The sequence below is a fragment of the Megascapheus bottae genome, chromosome X, assembly GCF_031878675.1.
Source record: "Megascapheus bottae isolate mThoBot1 chromosome X, mThoBot2.hap1, whole genome shotgun sequence".
Lineage (NCBI taxonomy): Eukaryota > Metazoa > Chordata > Mammalia > Rodentia > Geomyidae > Megascapheus > Megascapheus bottae.
In genome coordinates, this window is record NC_143547.1 from 966,265 (window position 1) to 985,078 (window position 18,814).

General features: G+C 39.3%; 1 protein-coding gene across 2 annotated transcripts in view; it reads right to left on the minus strand.

Annotated features, from left to right (window-relative positions):
* Arhgap6 (Rho GTPase activating protein 6) overlaps positions 1-18,814 on the minus strand; it is a 239,568-nt gene that overhangs the window by 28,141 nt on the left and 192,613 nt on the right. For both annotated transcript variants that reach the window (XM_090325916.1, XM_090325915.1), the window contains exons 5-9: positions 17,553-17,748; positions 15,810-15,865; positions 12,653-12,803; positions 11,525-11,673; positions 5,050-5,229 (exon numbers count right to left, since the gene is read on the minus strand). In XM_090325916.1, coding sequence (XP_090182042.1) covers positions 5,050-5,229; positions 11,525-11,673; positions 12,653-12,803; positions 15,810-15,865; positions 17,553-17,748 — 732 coding nt within the window. The remainder of the gene's footprint in view (positions 1-5,049; positions 5,230-11,524; positions 11,674-12,652; positions 12,804-15,809; positions 15,866-17,552; positions 17,749-18,814) is intronic.

Consider the following 18,814-nt stretch of genomic DNA (forward strand, 5'->3'; position numbering starts at 1 on the left):
ATTTATGACAGCCAAAGGAAGGCTTAGGGACATCAAATGTAGGGCCTAAGGTTATAATGGCCACTAAATGACCAAACAGCAATCTGAATTTTGCTCACTCATTGACACCTAGATTTTGGCAACACATAGTCTTTTCCACCAGCCGGTGTTTCCAAAAGTCTGACAGGAATGTTGTGGAGCCCTCCTACCCCACCCCCAGAGGTAGTCAGTAGAAAGTGTAGTTTTCTGAACCCCATGTCAGAGTTCCCCAAGCAGAGGTTTTGGAGAGCAGCCTAGGTTTCTGCATGTCATCATCTCTGCTGCTTATTTGTTTGAGATAAACGTTTACAGTCTGTTGCCTTGCCTTTTCCATACATCGGGCATGATGTGTGTTACCACCACCTATTTCCAACTCCAGGACTTCTCTACCAGAGCCCCAAAGCAAGCAGTTGCTGCAAGCCTTTCCTAGTCCAACTGGCTCCCACCCCCTACTTCAGATAAAATGACTGCAGTGCTGAGAGTGGAACCTAGGACTTCCTGACATACCCAACCCTCAGCTCCATTATATGTTAGCCTTTGAACCATGCATCAGCCTTTGAATCTAGGTCTCCGTCTCTTCTGTACTCTGGATCAGCTCTTTTCTGCCTTTTGCCAGTAACTCAGATTTTAACCACATCAGAGAGTCAATCTTAGCTTTGGAAAATGAACGACCCTTGGAACAATCTTTGGGTCCCTGACAAACCTAGGTTTCTAGATTCCTCCTTACTAGTCCTATTATACAATTAGGAGGTATCACGCTTTCAAGGACAAGCTGATCACAATCTCTCCTTGCAAGTATCGCTTTCCTGTATTAAGAAGGTAATGTCTCCATTACTGACCTTATCCACCTTTCTAAGAACTAGAAAGTTAACTACGTTTAGCTCTTGGGCCCTTTTGAAGCTTCTTTAAAAAGGAAAACCAAAGTTACACATGTATGTGTTCATATGGGCACGCACATGCAAACACACATATACATGCAGAAAGTTGTCTTCTTTCTCCACCCACACAGACCAGTTTTGTTAACCAAACATGAGCTTTAGTATAATCAAGAAGATTCTGAAATGTCAATTATGTTAAAAAGCATCAAAAATGAAATTTGTAGCTTTACCCTTGATAACCAAAGAAATAGAAATCCAAGAAGATGGGATCATGTAGTTAATAGATAGCAGAGATAGGATTGCAGTCAACTTCTCAAATTCCAAGTTATTTCTATAGATCCAGGCTTGGGATTTTTGTCTACCCTCCCCCTACAGTCCACTGTTCTTTTCCTCAGCTTATAGTTCCTATGATTCATCTAAGGAGATCAAGAACGATTATATTAATGATGAACTTACTGTGAGGAGGATACACTTAATTCCCTTACGTCTAAACTTTGCACACTTGTATAGGTAGCAACTGGTAATAAGGAAATCCTACATCATAGAACTGCCATTGAACCATTCACTTATTTAATCAATATTTATTTTGTTCCCATCATGTCCTATAATGGGAACGATTACAAGATTAATTCAATAAAGAAAGTAGATGGAAATTGACAAATTACATTCTGGGGAGGAAACAACAAACAGAAGAAGTTAGTGAATCTCTCTGCTAGTCTTGGTAACTGCTAGGGAAAAAAAGTAGGAAATGGGAATAGGGAATGAATTCCTCTATGTGTCAGGGAGTTTAAAGGCAGTGGCAGAGGAGCTGCCTATTAGGAGAGATGGCAAGAAAGGTCTCTTTAAGAAGTAAAGACCATAACATAGGGGCCAGGCATGGCAGCTCAGGTCTATAACATTTGGGGGATGAGATAAGGAGGATCATAGATTCAGGCCAGTCTGGGAAGAAAGTTGGTAAGATCCCAGCATAAAACCGGAGCTGGTAGCTCACGCCTGTAATCTTAGCTACTCAGGAGGCTGAGATCTGAGGTTAGTGGTTCAAAGCCAGCCCAGGCATGAAAAGTCTGTGAGACTCTTTTTGTTTTTAACCATTCCTGGGCTTGAGTTCAGGGCCCAAGGCTAGAGCTCTACCACTTGAGCCACAGTAGCACGTCCAGCTTTTTTTGTATGTATGTGGTACTGAGGAGTCAAACTCAGGTCTTCAAGCATGCTAGGCAAGCACTCTACCACCAGGCCGAACTCCACTCCTGGCCCCAAGTCTATGAAACTCTTATCTCCAATTAACCACCAGAAAACCAGAAGTGGCACTGTGGTTCAAGGGGTAGGGTGGAAGCCCTGAGCTGAAGAGCTCAGGACAGTGTCCAGACCTAGAGCTCAAGTCTCATGACCAATCAAAAAAAATCCCCTAAACTGCATATGGGAGTGTGTATTTCTACTCAAGAAGTGGAGGTAGGAAGACTGGGCTCAAAGGCCAGTCCAGGCAAAAGCACATGACCATAAAAATAATTAAAGCAAAGAAAATGCCAGGGGCATGGCACAAATGGTAGAGCACTTGCCTAGCAAGCATGAGGTCCTGAATTCAAACTCTATTACTAACTCAAAAAAGATTATTGAGTTACCACCTAAGAGAATTTCCATAGCAGTCTCTGCAGAGATTGTATTTGGAAAGGTAAAATACTGATATTTTTCTGATTTTCTTAGTTTTGGAGGAGGTAATGATGAGTTCTGATAGTATCTGAGGTGAGAAAAAAGGCACAATGCTTTGTGGTTTCATATAAAAGAAAACATTGCTTAAAATACAGAATTTTGATAATCAAAATAGGATCGATGAGAGAAATTATTTTGTTAAAAAGAAGTCCAGAGAACATGAAGTAATGCCAAGAGGACTTGGCAAGATGATATGTGACTTAAAACTTCATGAAAATGTTGAAAACATCAGACATTTGATTCGTCTAAATATGTAATTAATTATGAGGATTTGAGAAGAAGTGTGAAATTTGTATAGACAATGACTAATTCAACATTTTTGACAGCTGACCATTCACAGCATTAGGACAATGATTCAGAGAAAAAAAAGAAGAGCAAGACATTGTACCATCTCAGTGAATTTTTCACCGTGGTCCATCCATTTCCTCTGCCTCCTGAGCATCTAGCCCAAATACACTTTTCAGATTTCCTTGCAGCTAAGTATGCCTGTAAATATATTCTATCCAATGGGATTTCAGTATATATGATGGATGCTCTTTCCAGATTTGACCATGCAATCCTAGGTATGACATAGTCTCAAAGTACAAGGAGTTTAGTTCATAAGTTGCAACCTGGAAGGCTGCCTGCCAAATATCTGATTAAGCATGATGTCAACAGAATAGTTCTATGATATTAAAGTTCTGTGACTCAAGAGAGCTCATGTTAACCAACTAATACAATTAGAATTATTCATTAACACTTACAGACATTTACAGTTTGTATAATACTTTCAAAGATTGAATGATTCTGTAACCACTCTGGGCTTTAAATCCTATTTTTATCTTTTACAGGAGTTGAAATTGATGCTTACTTGAATTAGTTGTTCATTGCCCCATAGGTAAGACACAGAAGGAAACTATTCGAAACAAATGGCTCTCAGATTTTCAAAATAAATTCATATATGACAAACATAGGCGCTAAGTGCTGGTAGCTCGCTCTTGTCATCCTAGCTACTCAGGAGGCTGAGATGTGAGAATTCCTTTGAAAGTCCATAAGAGTCTTCTGTCCAATTAATCATGGAAAACCTGGAAATAGAGTTGTGGCTCAAGTGATAGAGCATCAGCCTTGAACAAAAAATGTGAACAGAGGCTGGGAGTTTGGCTTAGTGGTTGAGTGCTGACTTAGCATGCACGAAGACCTGGCTTCGATTCCTCAGTACCACATACATAGAAAAGCCAGAAGTTGTGCTGTGGCTCAGACGAAAGGCCAAGACAGTGCTCAGGCCCTGAGTTCAAGTCCCAGGACTGGCAAAACAAACAAACAGGTGAACAGACAGCACCCAGGCCCTGAGGTCAAGCCTTAGTGCTGGCACAAAGGGGAAAAAGCATGGAAAAAGAAATTGAATACAAGGCATATGATAAGCTTAGCCTAACACTTATGGACATTCAAAAGAAGCAAGTAACATTCTTAGATGAAGGAGCCACCATGCTCTAGTGGAATAGATGGGCTTGACAGTGCTTATAGAGTAGCAAAAGAAATAAAAGAAGAAACACTGAGCTATTTCCTGTAAATTCTGACATGCAATATGAGCGGAGAACAGAAATAGAAGAGAATTGGCATTTGTTCTAATGTTTCAAGGGAAGTTGGAGCAAGCGATGCAGTTTTATGAAGGAAAACAGGAACTGGTAATTCAATACAAATCCAAAAAATATTTATTGAGTGCTTGCCAGATGGAGGGCCTTCCAAAAGTGAACAGAGGATACACTGAGCAGATAACAAGGGCACAGCCCTTGTTGGAAATGCACTTGTAGTCTGTTAGGGGAAATGGTCATAAATGGCTGCAGCATAATGTTGAGTAAGATAAACATCAACGAGAACAGTAATGAGGATCAAGAGCTAGCGAAGGAGCATGAGAAGCACACAGGAAGGAAAGGTGAAGCAGGGGCCTGATTGTTGGGATTGAGCCCAGAGAAGGAGACGCCACTGAGCTTGGTTACAAACACAGAAACTGATGAAGACCGTACATTGAATGTGAAAACATTTCTATCAATATTTTGAGCGAGGACTCCTGTTATGAAGACCATTCCATGTCTTCCAAATGTAACTGTTCTTTAGAGGACCAAAGGAAAGTTTGTGATTCTGGTAAGTAGGTTAAGCAAGGAATCACAAACTTACCGTCGGACACTCTAGTTCTGAAATGTTTTCGTGTGCACTTGTATTGGGGCTTGAATGCAGGGCCTCATACTATTATTTGGATTTTTCACTCAAGGCTGGTATTCTTCCATCTGAGCTGTACCTCCATTTCCAGTTAGGACACTTCTTATTGTCTCTAAAACTATCTGACTTCCAAGGAATTCAGTCACTCACTAACATCGCGAAACAGAAAGTGATGAAATGGAATTTCTCTGAACAGCAGACAACCAATGGACAGTTCACTGAGATGGCTTGTTGCTCAAGGGTCACCTACCATGAACAGGGACTCATAATTTTCAATCATCTTCTGCACGACAGCAATAATGGCCGTGCTCTCTTCAGCTCGGGCAGAGCTCTGGACCGAGAATTCTTTGTCAGATGACTTTTGTTTGTGTAGCAGATTGGGTCCAAAGATGGTGGCCAAGTTTAGAGATGTCATTTTGTTTCCTGTGACCTATGGGACAAGACAAGGACTATCATTATGTTTGGTATTTGACATTATAGGTGGCCAAATAATCTCTACAACTTTTTCTTTTGCATTCCCCCTCAGGGCCCAACACCCTACCCCTCCCCCCCACACAAAGATAATATTATCTGTCAGAATCCATCCATTTCCCTTTTGCTTTGGACCTTGGATTGAAGATAATAGACCAGGGGTCATAGTAATAGAGTACTGAATAAAAATGTGTAATTCGAAGTTATTCACTGAGAGGCTAGTATTATATAAAATTTCTCTTTTGTCTGTACTGAAAATATCAATGCCTATCTATTCATCCGTCATCCTTTTCCTCATCACCTCTCCATTGACCTAGCTACTCAGTAACTACATTAGGCTCAGTGAATTATATGGGTTTTACTTATTTTCAAACATTTTCAACAATCATCATAACACAGGTAGTTTGGAGATAAGTTTCACAGCCCTTCTTGCCTGGCTAGCTTTGAACTGCTAGGATTACAGGGGTGATCCACCAGCCCCTGCTCTCATCGTGTTCTTGTAATATACCATTATAACAACTGGTAGAAAATATTATCAAAAGCACATTTTGTGAGTTTGGTTGTACACTGTCTTAGGAGTCATTTCTGTAAGTTCAATGATTATAATAAGAAATATGAACATTCTTGAAACCCCAGAGATTCTTTTTTTATTTACTTCTTTTTCACCTGGGAGGGAGTGTCTGGGTAAGTTTTGCCAGGCCAGAGTTTCTCTACATTGACACTCAGAACATTTGGTCCTTTTCTTGGGGGAGTGTTGTGTGCATGGTAGGATACTGAATGGCTTCAGCTCACAAAATGCTAGCAGCCTCCCTCCATCTTCAGCTGTGCCAACTGCAAGTGTATCCAGACATGGCCATATATATATCCCACAGGTCTTAATTTACCCTGGTTGAGTTTTTGGTTTGTGTAAATTTCTCTTGTCACGATTATCTGAGATTCTAGAGCTTTCAGGAATAAGATTGGCTTTCCCTGTGGTGATCAACCCAGCCTTTCAGAAACACATAGGAACCCTGTATAGAATTTAGAAGTCCTAATGAAAGCCAAAGAGGGTTCCCTGAGTCCCATCCTCATGTAGGCACACATCAAACGGTGACCTGCCTGGTTCTGCAGCCCCTGTATGCAATGTGGCTCACTTTACTTTTTTTGCCAGTCCTGGGGCTTGAAGTCAGGGCCTGAGCACTGTCCTTGGGCTTTCCTCAAGACTAGCACTCTACCACTTGAGCCACAGCATCACTTCGGGCTTTTTCTGTGTATGTGGTACCGAGCAATGGAACTCAGGGCTTCATGCATGGTCAGCAAACACTCTACCACAAAGCCATGCTCCTGGTCCATCGCTTTACTTTTTTATGATGTGTTTTCAGGTAAATGCTTTGCTGCCAGGGAGAATCATTTCATGTAGCAAACACCAGGAATTTGAAAAAAGTATTCTGGTTTGCAGGACTTTCAGTGATCTTTCCTTTGTTTGATTTCATTTTTCTAAAACTTGGCAAGTTTTCATTTTATTTTTCAGTTCTCTTCCTGGAAATTCATGGTTAAGGATAAAGTTAAGTAAGTATCATTTTCAACTCCTTCCTTTTTTTTCTGAATTTGAATTGGCATTGCTTACACACTTTCTCCTTTTGTGAAAGTACTGACAGATGGAAATTTTTGTTTTCTTCTTAAAGAATGCTTAGTACAAGGTTAGCTGAGAGTTCAGAGTTCTGCTTTTGTGCTTTTCCAGTTGCTATTCTGGAAATGTGATGCAAACTGTCTCCATGACTTCACATAGATTCAAGCTGCAGACCAGGCTGCTGTGGTTTGGAGATGCTTTTGGGTTGTTTAGTTTGATTGCTCTTAAAGTGGACAGGTGACTTGCTTCCAGACACCCACGCTTCAGCATCAAATTGTACATATACAGTAGATCTAGGCAAGCTCTGTACTGACGGCTAGGCCATTATTGCATGGTTTCACTAGCCAGACAATACAAAGAAAACTTTCATCTTCACTGAGCATCCTAGATCATGTCTAAGCCTCATATAAATTGCTCACATGTATTAAAAGTCTAGAGAAACCATATGAGAGGCTTGCCACAGATTATTCCCAGCCCTTTCTCACTGTAAGCTTATGGAGCAGTTGTTGTCCTTGTTAGTACAGCGAAGCCCAGGGTCAGGAGGTAGGGCCGTAAGCAGAATGCTCCCGACGGCACCCACCCACGTGTTCCTGATCCCATTCACTCCTGCTTGGCAGACCTTATCATGGCAAGGGAGATGGAAAAATGAGTACTAAAAGGAGGGTTGGAGGAGACAGTGGGGAGGGAGGCACCTATTCTGTCAAAGTACCAAAGCCAACTTCTCATTTCCTAGAGTCACACACCTCTGCAAAGATCAGCTCAAAACTCATTCTTTTTTGCCTCAGACCCAAGTCCTTTGAGAATGAGATGCCACATGAGTGAGGACTCATACCACATTTTGCAGGAAATGCCAGGGGCTTATGGGACTCTGAACAAAATTACTGCTCAGGAGGTTTCCATTTTGCCACTACATTCTTTGTAGAAGAAATGAAATGTTCCTTACATTTGGGAAATTCTCTTTTCCCTATGTTGCAAAACAAATGGAAAGCAAAGTAAAATGGAATAAAACAAAGCACAAGATAATGATTGTACTCAGTACAATACCACTGTTTTCCTCCAAAATAACTCCAACTGATTAGTAAAGGGTTTCTCTGCTATCCTCCTTTTAGACATCTTTACAATCCCATAAGCTAATCAAATTGAATTTGAAGCATCTTCTAGAGAGGAGATGCTGTTTTCATTTTCAAGTGAGGAGGCTCAGGCCATCCCCAGCTCTCACTCTGGTCCTTCCTCTTTGTTAGAAAGTAAAGGTTCTGCATGAAGTTGCTCTCAGGGCTTCAGAGTCTAATCTGGCTTAATTGTTTTCTATGTTACAATCCACAACAGCAGCACACTAATGAATACCTACCATGGATGAAGAAATAGGTAGGAGAAAACTTTGAAAAAGCTTTTTTTTTTTTTACCATATTTTATGTATTTATTTTTCACCTTACTCTAATCTGTTCTATGATCTGTACCTGCTCATGCCAAACCAAATAAAAATACTAAGCAAAGAACCTCTCTCATTTCCGTCCCTTAACTCACTCCAGAGTTGTTTAATGTTCCTTATATCGTGTTTCTATGGCTCATCTTGTTGTGTCTCCTCCATGGAACTCTTCTGTACCTTATAGTCCATTTTTATCTTCTTTGCTCAATTCTTGCAGTGATTGCAGAGTATTATCTAATTTTAGGTTTGCCTTCAGTCCTCAGCTGCTCCACCTCCTAGATGCTCAGTACACCCAGAAAATCCAGTGGAAAATGCCGGAACCACAAACACTGGTTTTGAATCACACCACATGTGATTCGCATACTTGCATAGGTCATTCTTACATAGAAAGGGAATTCATGTTTTGTGTGTGTGTGTGTGTGTGTGTGTGTGTGTGTGTGTGTGTGTGTTGGTATTGATAACAGATACCTTCTATCTTACTTCTTTTTCTAACAGGTATGGATTCTATCACTTGTTATCAAATCCTTCTCAAGATTTACATATGAAAAGAATCAACCACCTACTCTTAGAGAGGCATTCAGTACTGCATAAACCATGGCCCAATTTCCTGGTGTCCAATTCACTAATACTATGCCCTGCAATTTTCACTTGGGTTCCAGAGGGGCTGTTTGCTGTTCTGTTACTTGTCACCGTTTCAAAGAAGCAGTGTTATCCTTAGATTTCTCTTGTTGCTTTAAACATTGATAATCCATCATTTTGTTATAAGGTTTAGATCAAAAGTACCTGGAAACTCTTCTAATTCCTTGCTTCTTTGTACATAAACTTTTTCTGACCAGGTTGTTTTCATTTTCCTTCTAGTAAATTAGGCCACTGGGACAGAGTGCAGTGCTACATGAAGAAACTTTGTTTTTCCTTTAAGGACAGTCTTTCTATGTCCTGAACTCGGCTTATGTGGTCCTCCTTCCTCGGTCTTTAAGTATTTGGGATATAGGTGTATGCCCAAGTTATATGTAGCCTTTATTTGAAGTTTTATTCCCTGAATTCCAGTGGGGAAGCCTCGCTTTGAGAAGATTAACAGATTTACTCAAGAACACATGACCAGCATATGACAGAACTATCAGATGTTCTCAATGAGGGCTGATTCTGCCTCCCCTCGATGCAAAGGACTTGGCAATGTTTGCAGACATGTTTTGGTAGTCACAGCTCATGTGAGTGTGGGTTATTACTATTCATATCTACTAGGTAGAAGGCAATGGTGCATCTCAACACTCTGCAATAGACAAAGCAGCCCTACAGCTAAGATGTATTTGGCTTTAAATGTGAATTGCGAAGAGGCTAGAATTCTAAGTTTTATTTTAGTTCTTCTAAATCTTACATTTATTTTCTTAGTAAGTTAAGTAGATTAGGCTTACAGCATAGCTGGGCATTTACTAGTCAAGAACCAGTCTGACCACTAAGCAATATGACTTTTTGTGAATTAGAATAAAGAGGTCCTTTCCACACAAATTTTATCATCTGCTGAATTGGTGTCCTAGTAACTTTGTAAATCTTTGGGGAGTACAGTATATGGCATCTCTTCCAGAGATGCAAACGGGGCTCACTTATATGACCCTAGGAAGGTTTCCTGTAGGATTCACAGTAGATCACCCAACAATTTTGGCCCTCGGTTTCCATCTCTGAAAACATGGAGACAATGGTATTTCTCTTGCCATTTGGATTAGCTACTGGAACATAAAGTCACATATAGTAGAAGAAACATAAAGAGTAGCTAATATTCTAGCATTCTAATGTTCATTTCAACTGATCCATGGAAATTGCCTTCTTTTTTTTGCCATAGACAAAGAAGAACTGTAAACTCAACTTTCTCCTTTGCACATAGTAGTTAGGGGATATCAGAGAAGGGCAATTGGTGCATCTTCCAACATAGGGTCTGCCGTCACTCAGCCAACAGGCAGTTGCAGTCTGTAAGGGTCGATACCCAGACAGATAATATAAGTATGTATCAATTATGAGAATTATAGCATACCCATCGAAGGGCTGTGCATACTGGAATAAGGCATCAAGGCCTTATTTTATAACCTGAAGCCAGTAGGGGTTTCACTAATTATAACTCCTTTAGAGATAAATGAGAAGTTCCATTTTCACACTCCCAGGAAGGAGGAGGAGGAAAAAGAAACACAGTAATACCTTTCTGGATTAGAGTGAAAAAATTATATATGACTATATCTTTTGGGAAACTGCATTTGCCATGCTCAGAAAGGAAATTATAATACAGCTGAGCTTTGCTTAGTAAGGAGTTAAATAAAAGGTTTTGCGGTTGAGCTTAGCAGGATTTTGGCCTCTTCTTGTTGATTTACAGTGCATGTTAGTATATCAAAACATCTGGAATCTCCTGGGCAATCCAATATCAGAGAGACAACATTGGGAAAAGAGTCTCCTATGAAGGTCACCCTTTAATTAGTGTGCTGGTTAGATTACCCAAAATAATGGTCAGAATCTCTTTTGCCCAGAGGTGAAGCCCTAAAACATCTAGAAGCAAAGAGATCCCTCTCACTAAGTCCTCAGACTGGGAGAGTGTCAAACTGGGCCTGAGAGAGACCAGATTCAATTAGGACATGTCTATTGGGTCGGTAGGACTGTGCTAAATTTTCCTCCGGTCATTGCCACCATTTGCCATTGCAATGGCAAGATCAGCACACTCAGTTCCTACTACACCTGCCTCGAGATCAGACACTCCATTGCATTCACAAGTTCCTGTTTCAGAGGGAAGGTTTAAGGAGAGAAACCACCCTTCTAAAAGGAGATGCTACACTTCTTTCTACTAGTGAAGATGGCAGTTCCATAGAGAAAGAAAGAGTAAGAAATGGGTAGCATAGTTTGTCTTGTGGAAGAAGCAGGTCAAAGTGGCATGAACATTAACCATCTTCTATTGTATTTACTCCACTTTTACGTAATTCCTAGCACCACTGTTGCTCATTAGCCTGTCCCAAATGGAAATTCAGAGTTTCCAGGAAAGCACCATCATGTCAAACAGCAGCCTTCTTTTCAGGCACTCTCTAAACATACAAGGAGGTGAACTTTTGTGCTTCCTCCTCCAGAAGAGTGTGTATTAGTCTCTTCCATGTGCACAAATATGGGGTGGAGAGGTGCTACTTTTCTCCACCTGGAATGTTTGGCCATAATGCTGTGATGGTGTCCGTGGCGGTAGTAGGGTTATACCTCCTGTCCGTCCTTGCTGACATTGTCATCGGCATGGCTGGCCACGATGGAGAGGAACTGGAGGAGGCGATGGAGGGTGTCACAGTTGCAGGGAGGTAGAAGGTAGATGAGCAGTTGCAAGGTTCCCAGCTGTTCCTCTGGCTCCAACACTAGGCAAGGAAGAAAGAGGTGCTCTGAGTAAAAAAAGACAACTCGCACCATTCCCGAATGAATGAAAGATGTGTTTTTAGCTATCTTAAGAACTATCTTCATGCCTTCTTCACTCATTCTCCCACTGCTTTAGCAATTTAGCTGCAAGGTTTTATGGGGGATATTAAGAGGAATCATGGGAAAGGTAACCCCATATCCTTAGTTTCTTCTCCTTCCTCACTCTGGTATTATTCATACCATTTTAATAGATTTCAGCCCATGGTTGGAACATATTCAGTAGCAATGGCTAAACATTGGTGAATGTTATTGAAATTCAAGGTTATAACAGCTTTGAGGTCTTTTTTGATAACTAATGCACAAAGAGCAGGCATTTTGTTGGTAATACCCAGGACGCATGGTAAGAGATGCTGTCTTTTTTTCTCTACTGTGACTCCAGTTGAATTATAGCATTGGAGGAAAGATAGGTATGTAGGTGGACACAGAGCTGACCTATACCTTGTTCCCGTCCATCTCCTTTCCTTCTCCATGGGATTTGTATCTATAGAAGCTGTGTGTTGAAACTTCTGGCACTGAGCTATGACATCTTACTCTGAAATGTTGCTCTGCCCCCTTTTTCACTCTGGGATCCTTGACTTTCCCTTTCTTCATACGAGGAATACGAACTCATGTTGTAAGCACAGGCCTCAATGTGAACTTTCCCTGGTACTTCAAAGCAACAATTTATAGCACTTTGTATTGTCCCACGATCATTTGAACCCACCCCAAATTCTTCTTAGCTATTGTGATTCATTTTTATTGCAACTTTCTTCTTGATCATTCTCTTCTGAATACATCTTTAAAAAAGTCTCTCAAATAGCCCATTCCTTAGAGACCAATAAATAGAGAAATAATTAGAAAACACATGCAAAAGGTTTTGGATTTGATTGAGTGAGATGGACATCCTGGCATTCTGGGGGACCCTTTCCCATGGATACGAACAGAGAATGTTGATGAATGCTGTGTACAGCTCCCTGGTGAGAAGGGGGTCTGGCATGTCCCGTAGAAACTCCTTCAACAAAGCCGCCACATCGTGAACACTGTGCTCCTCTTCCAGGGAGACATCAATGCCACGGTCAAATTCCTCACGCAACTGGAAAACAATGGTTCAAGTGGTAGTCACATAAAGCTCTGATAAAAAATAACATTTAGTCAATAATGTCAATGTCCAGTGATTTCTTAAAAAATGTTGCAAGGCATGACATCTGGGATTAGGTCTGCACAGCCCCCCCCCCCGCCCCAAGAAAAAGAAGTGAAAAATGTCTCACCTTGACCTGAAGACTAAATGTACACACATGTATTTGGTGATACTAGGGTTTGAACTTAGGGCTTTGCCATTGTTAGGTTCCCTTGTTCAGCTGGTGCTCTACTCCTTGACTAATACTTCCAGCTTGGTTTTTTGCTGGTTATTTGGAATATGGAATGCTTTTTATTATTTTCTGCCTGGACTGGCTATGAAGCATGATTGTCCAGATCTTAGCCTCCCATGTAGCTAGGATCCCAGGTGTATGAGCTACTGGTACCCACCCAGCCTACACACACACACACACACACACACACACACACAATGTGTTATCACATTAAGATATCTGAGGATTTGTTTTTAGTGATGGGAGCAGAGGAGCAAGAGAAGTTCTAAAAGTAGAAGAGAACTTAACTGCAAATGTAGGAGGAATTAATTAACCTGTTACACAGCAGTTCTATGTATCTCCAATCCTGTCATATTCAAATTTTGTGTACCAAGGCAAACAAGAAAGCAAGAGGGTTAGTCTGTAAATTATGAAAGCAAAAACCCTAATTGGGTATTTGCATTGAAGGTTCAAATGCTGACAGTATGTAAAGAAAAGCTGTCTTCAACTTGTTAAACTAGCCTTATGAGTAATCTCCAGAAGGATTCCCAGACTTCATTGTGATATTATGTCTATTAGTACTTAAAGCAAGAGAAAAATAATTTTAAGAAGTAGAAATAACACTACACACTAGTTTCATTTCTGATTGCTCAACTTCTTTTGTATATTATTCTCTGCTGTGGAAAGAATTAGACAAGTCCACAAATTGAGATATGCAATAAGTGTCATTTGCTTAATCATTCATCTATCTATATGTTTAACAAAAATGTATGGAATTTTTCTTGGTTCCAGGTCCTATGATTGATTGGACATCAAAGTACAGTGGTAAATATAGCAAGAGGAAAATTCTCTCCTCTCTTCTATCTCTTCAACTAGTAGTAGACAAGGTGATAAGGGGATACTGAGAAGTGACACAATAAAATAAAATCGTAAGTGATTTAGAGCATATTTCTTAACTTGGAAATCTGGTTCTAAGTAACCACCAATTATAGTTTATTGGATAATCCCTAAATAAATTTTCATACAAAGAATTTTCTTTTGGTAGCTCCAGATATAACTAGAAAATAATTTCTGCCCTCACCATCTGTCTACCTGATGAGAATACCCATTACTGTCTTGAATCATTCACTGATTCCAGACAACTCGCCATCAGCATGTGTAAGGCAGCCAGAATGAAAAGGGATTCCATCTGCCCTCCTCCAACTGTCACCATTCATACATACCATGCTTCTTTTCTGAACACACACAAACAGAAAGAATGGGCTGTGAAAAGAGCTTGGACTATGAAGTAGGAGTACTTGATTAAATTCGGTGAGTTTTGGGTCATATTTTATTTATATATATTACATCTACAAGGGGGATCATTGTGACATAGAATATACCTAGATGAAATTCACCTCCACCTTTCCTCTCTTCTATTATCCTTCTGAAAACAATGCCAGTGTTGTGTTTTCATACATATATACAAAAACTTGGATGACATTCACCCTCATTTGCCCTGTTTATTTGCTCTTCTCCTACCTCTTGGTATCTATCCCCACCAGAATCTGTTTTACTTTCCTTTCATTCATTTTTGTTAGTGCTTACGAATTGTATAAGGTATGTTTAGGATGGTTTTTCACACATGCATACATGGCTCTCTGTTTCCCATCTCCTACTGGTCAACCATTTTCAGTGAGTTTCTGTATGCCAACTTCATGTACAGACTTGAATTAAACTTTTAAATCTTTCTAGACATAAAGAAGGGCTCAAGGAGACTACTCTAGCTAGAGGGTTATAGATTCAATATCTGTGAAATATTCTGTAATTCTGTACAGGTGATGTTTAGGAAACAATCCTGCAAATATTATTCCTTCATGCCAATGTTGTTGTGAAACATTAAATATTGTTTTGCCTCCTGTAGGACTAGGACAAAGAAAATCCAATTAACCAACCAGAAACCATTCTTCATTTGAAAGTCCTTTTTATCTTGACAAGAAAAGATACATGAGGAACATTGTTTCAATTACTTAACATGAACAAATACCATTCTTTATTAGCTACAAGAGATTTTTACTTGGGGTTCATTTCTGAGTTGATGAATTCCTTATTTCCTTCTGCTGGAACCAACAGTGAGAAAATAGCATCTTCATTTTCATTCACTAAAACATGAAATTTTTTAAATGAAGCTATTGTGAACACACACACATGAACATCATTTGCCAGTCTAATATCAATTTTCTTTTGTACAAATGCTACACAGGACCAAAGGAAACCAAAGAGCAAGTGTTGTTTTAAGTAAAATAAATTGAGAGTAAATAGTTACCTGAAATCTCAAAAACTATTTTGTGAAAGTAATGGCATAAATAGAATCTTATTTGATATTAGTGTTAATGGCGTATTATATGGCATTTCAGTAAAAATTGGTCCTATACAATTATTTTCTGTTTGCTGTTATTTTTACATTAATCATTCTCACAATCATCTGCTTTTATAGTTTCAGTAAAATACTTGTAAACTACTTTTCTTTTGTCTAAACCATGGTATGGACAATTCCAGACATTTTTCTATCAATTGTCTGATCCTAACTGTCTAACAACTTTTCTGAGCTTTTGCATTAGGTTTTATTTATTGGGTCTCCGCTGTACTACAATCAATTGTAAGATGAAGAAAAGGTATTCAAAAGGAGATTTTATTAAACAAACTCTGTCCAGGATAATTCAGTGAAAAGTTAAGTGAAACAAACAATATCATCTTCATTTTTAACTTACTTGTCTCACTCTCTTTTTTGAGCTTCCAACTCGGAATATCCCAACTGTTTGGAGACCTATAAATAAGCAAATAAAATTAATAATAATGACTTTTGGTTTGAGACTCTGGAGCAAATCAAAATAAAAAGGAATGCCAATATATAACTGTGATATGAAAGACAATAGAAGCTTAATAGTACATTGCAATTGTTTTCTATCTCATGGTATTTATATTTAATTCTTTAAACATGAGAATCAATGCTTTTATATTGAAAATAGACTGTGTTTATATTACCATCTTGCCATATTAAGTATTAATGTTTTTAGTGTGTGCTGGTACTGGAGCTTGAATTCTGGGCCTTGGCTTTTTCACTCATGGCTGGTATTCTACCCCTGGGTCATGCTTCCAATTGTGTCTGGATAATTGGAGATAAGATTCTCTTGGATTCATCTGCTTAGACTAGTTTTGAATGGAGATCCTGAGATCCTAGCCTCTTAAGTAGCTAGGATTATAGGTGTGAGACACCAGTACTGGGCCCAATATTAATATTTAATAATTGAATCTCCAGGGTATTTTTAATTAGAAAAGTTAATCTTCATAAATACCCCATTTATCATATCTGTAGCTTGAAAGTGCTATCCTGAATTTCTAGAATATTCTGAGAGTACTGTAGTGAGAAGATGGTTATTACTAGTTTAGATAAATACACATTGGTTCTTTGGTGTTGTTGCTCTGTCTTTTTTCCGTTTTTGCCAGTCCCAGAGCTTGAACTCAGGGCCACAGCTCCACTTGTGGCACTGAGGAATCAAACCCAGGGCTTTGTGAATGCTAGGCAAGCACTCTACCACTAGGCTATGCTCCTAGCCCTGTCTTTTTTTAAAAAGGACTTCTGTCCTAGTATAATTATTTGCCTTTTGCTTTCCCATTGGGTTTACTGGTAGATTTATAAGCACATTCGAATTATTAGAAATAAGGGAAACCATGCAGCCCAGGTTTCTTTGAGTCTGGCTTACTTCACTTAACATAATTTTCTCCAAGTTTTTCCATTTCCTCCTTGAAATTGCTATCAGTTTGTCTGCTGCATAACTTGAGAACAGCTCCTAGACTCATTTATTGCTTCTACATTGCCAGGGCCCTTCAGCTTGAATGAGGCTCCTAAGGATAGACTTAGAACCAAATTGTTTTGCTGGGATCTTTTTTAAGAACTCTTGGAGACTAAATAGTCCAGATAGCATCAAATTGACACCCCAGCCCCACAACAAAGTTGTTGAACCTATAAAGCTTTAGGTAAGCATTTACACTGGTATACTTTCTTCACAAAGGAAATTTTGATACAGAGCCCTATTAAAGAAACAAAAATTTGAAATTTGGTACTTGAAATTTGATAGGGAAGGGGGGAAAACCAAGACGGGTGAGGGGTGTGGGGGGCGGAGGGTAATGGGTACCAAGACATGTGAAAGGGTATCAATGCATGTGAATTAATGCACCTTCTATCTGGCAAATATCATGTAACCCTTTTACTACTTACAATAAAAAAAGACAAATGTAACAGCAATAATTACAAGATGATACTTTGGAAATGAACTTTACAACTTGGGGGTGATTGTGGGAGGAAGAAAAATAAGAGAGGTAATAATGTTCAAAAAATGTACTCACTACCTGATGTATGTAACTATCCCCTCTGTACAGCACCTTGACAACAAATTTATATTAAGGAAGAATGATGCTTAAATAAGTGATGGTTGGCAGACAAGCCTACATACCATGTTTTTCCAGATGCTGACAGCAACTGTCCACCAGTCTGGGGACCTGTCTGTAAATAGGATTCAGACTGAGTTTCTTATCTCTGGCTTTTTCTTTCTTACTTTGAGCCTCAGCAGGCAAGGAGAGCTGTAAAGCTTCCAGTAGTCGAGACTGGTTGTCATCCAGATCAGTGATTGAATCCACTGACATGGCGCCCTGCAAAGGACATACAGACATGAAAAAGAAGAAGAAAATGACAGGCAGAGAAAAGAAAAGCAGCTGTTTCTAGACATTACCCAATAACTACTTATACTCATGACAAATGTTCTCAAAATAAATCTATTTGATCTAATTAATTGTGCTATTTATACATTAAGAGAAAAAATGTTTTTTTTTTGAGAAAGTTAGGAATTCTTTATAAGGTAAGGTATTGGACAATTTCAATGCTAGACACAAATTTTCAAATGGAAGCTAAGCAGTGGGAAGCAAAAAGTTAAAATATTTTGACTTAACTAGTTCTTGAAACAAGAAAAATTACATATCCAATGAATAAGGTTAAGCCAGAGAAATCTTTTGACTAAACAGAACACCTAAACTATGACTTAAAAAGATGATTTCTAAAGGAGGAAGATCATAGAAAACAGTCTTAGTTTATTTTCCCCAGAAACAGCGCACACACACAGTATTTTACTAGAGACAGTCCCTGGACACATAAGAGAGTGGGCAAATGAGATATGAGGTAGGGATTATTAGGAAACCTGTGAGCATTGTGGACCATTGGAAGCTCAGTTTCCCTGGAGAATTCTAGGAGGCAGTGTAGATCATGCACCTAGAATTAGTCTTATCAAGTTATTTATACACTAAGATTTCAGAAACAATGATTAATGACAGAAAGCCCCTGGTATAGCCTGGGAAGTGCTTACAACCTTCCATCTGCATGTACTGCAAATTTCTGGCCATCAGATAAAACCCCCCACAAAGAGATGAGGTGTTGGCAGATAAAATGCAGGCTGGCATGTTAGGAATTGTGACCTTGTATGCCACAGCCATCCATCCTTGATGAAGTGCATAGTAAGTTCTTGGTTGCTGAAATGCTAGCAGAGCCTGGTGAGAAAAGGGAATCTAAGATTGCTCAGGTCCTAGATTCTCAGAAAGCGCAAATTTAGAATTTCAGCATTGCTATTATATAGGTTTACATATAATATGAGAGACAGGCTTGGGAGAAGAAAGTCATAAAAATTAGGTATTCCATATATTTTTCATTTCTTCATTTCTAATCATC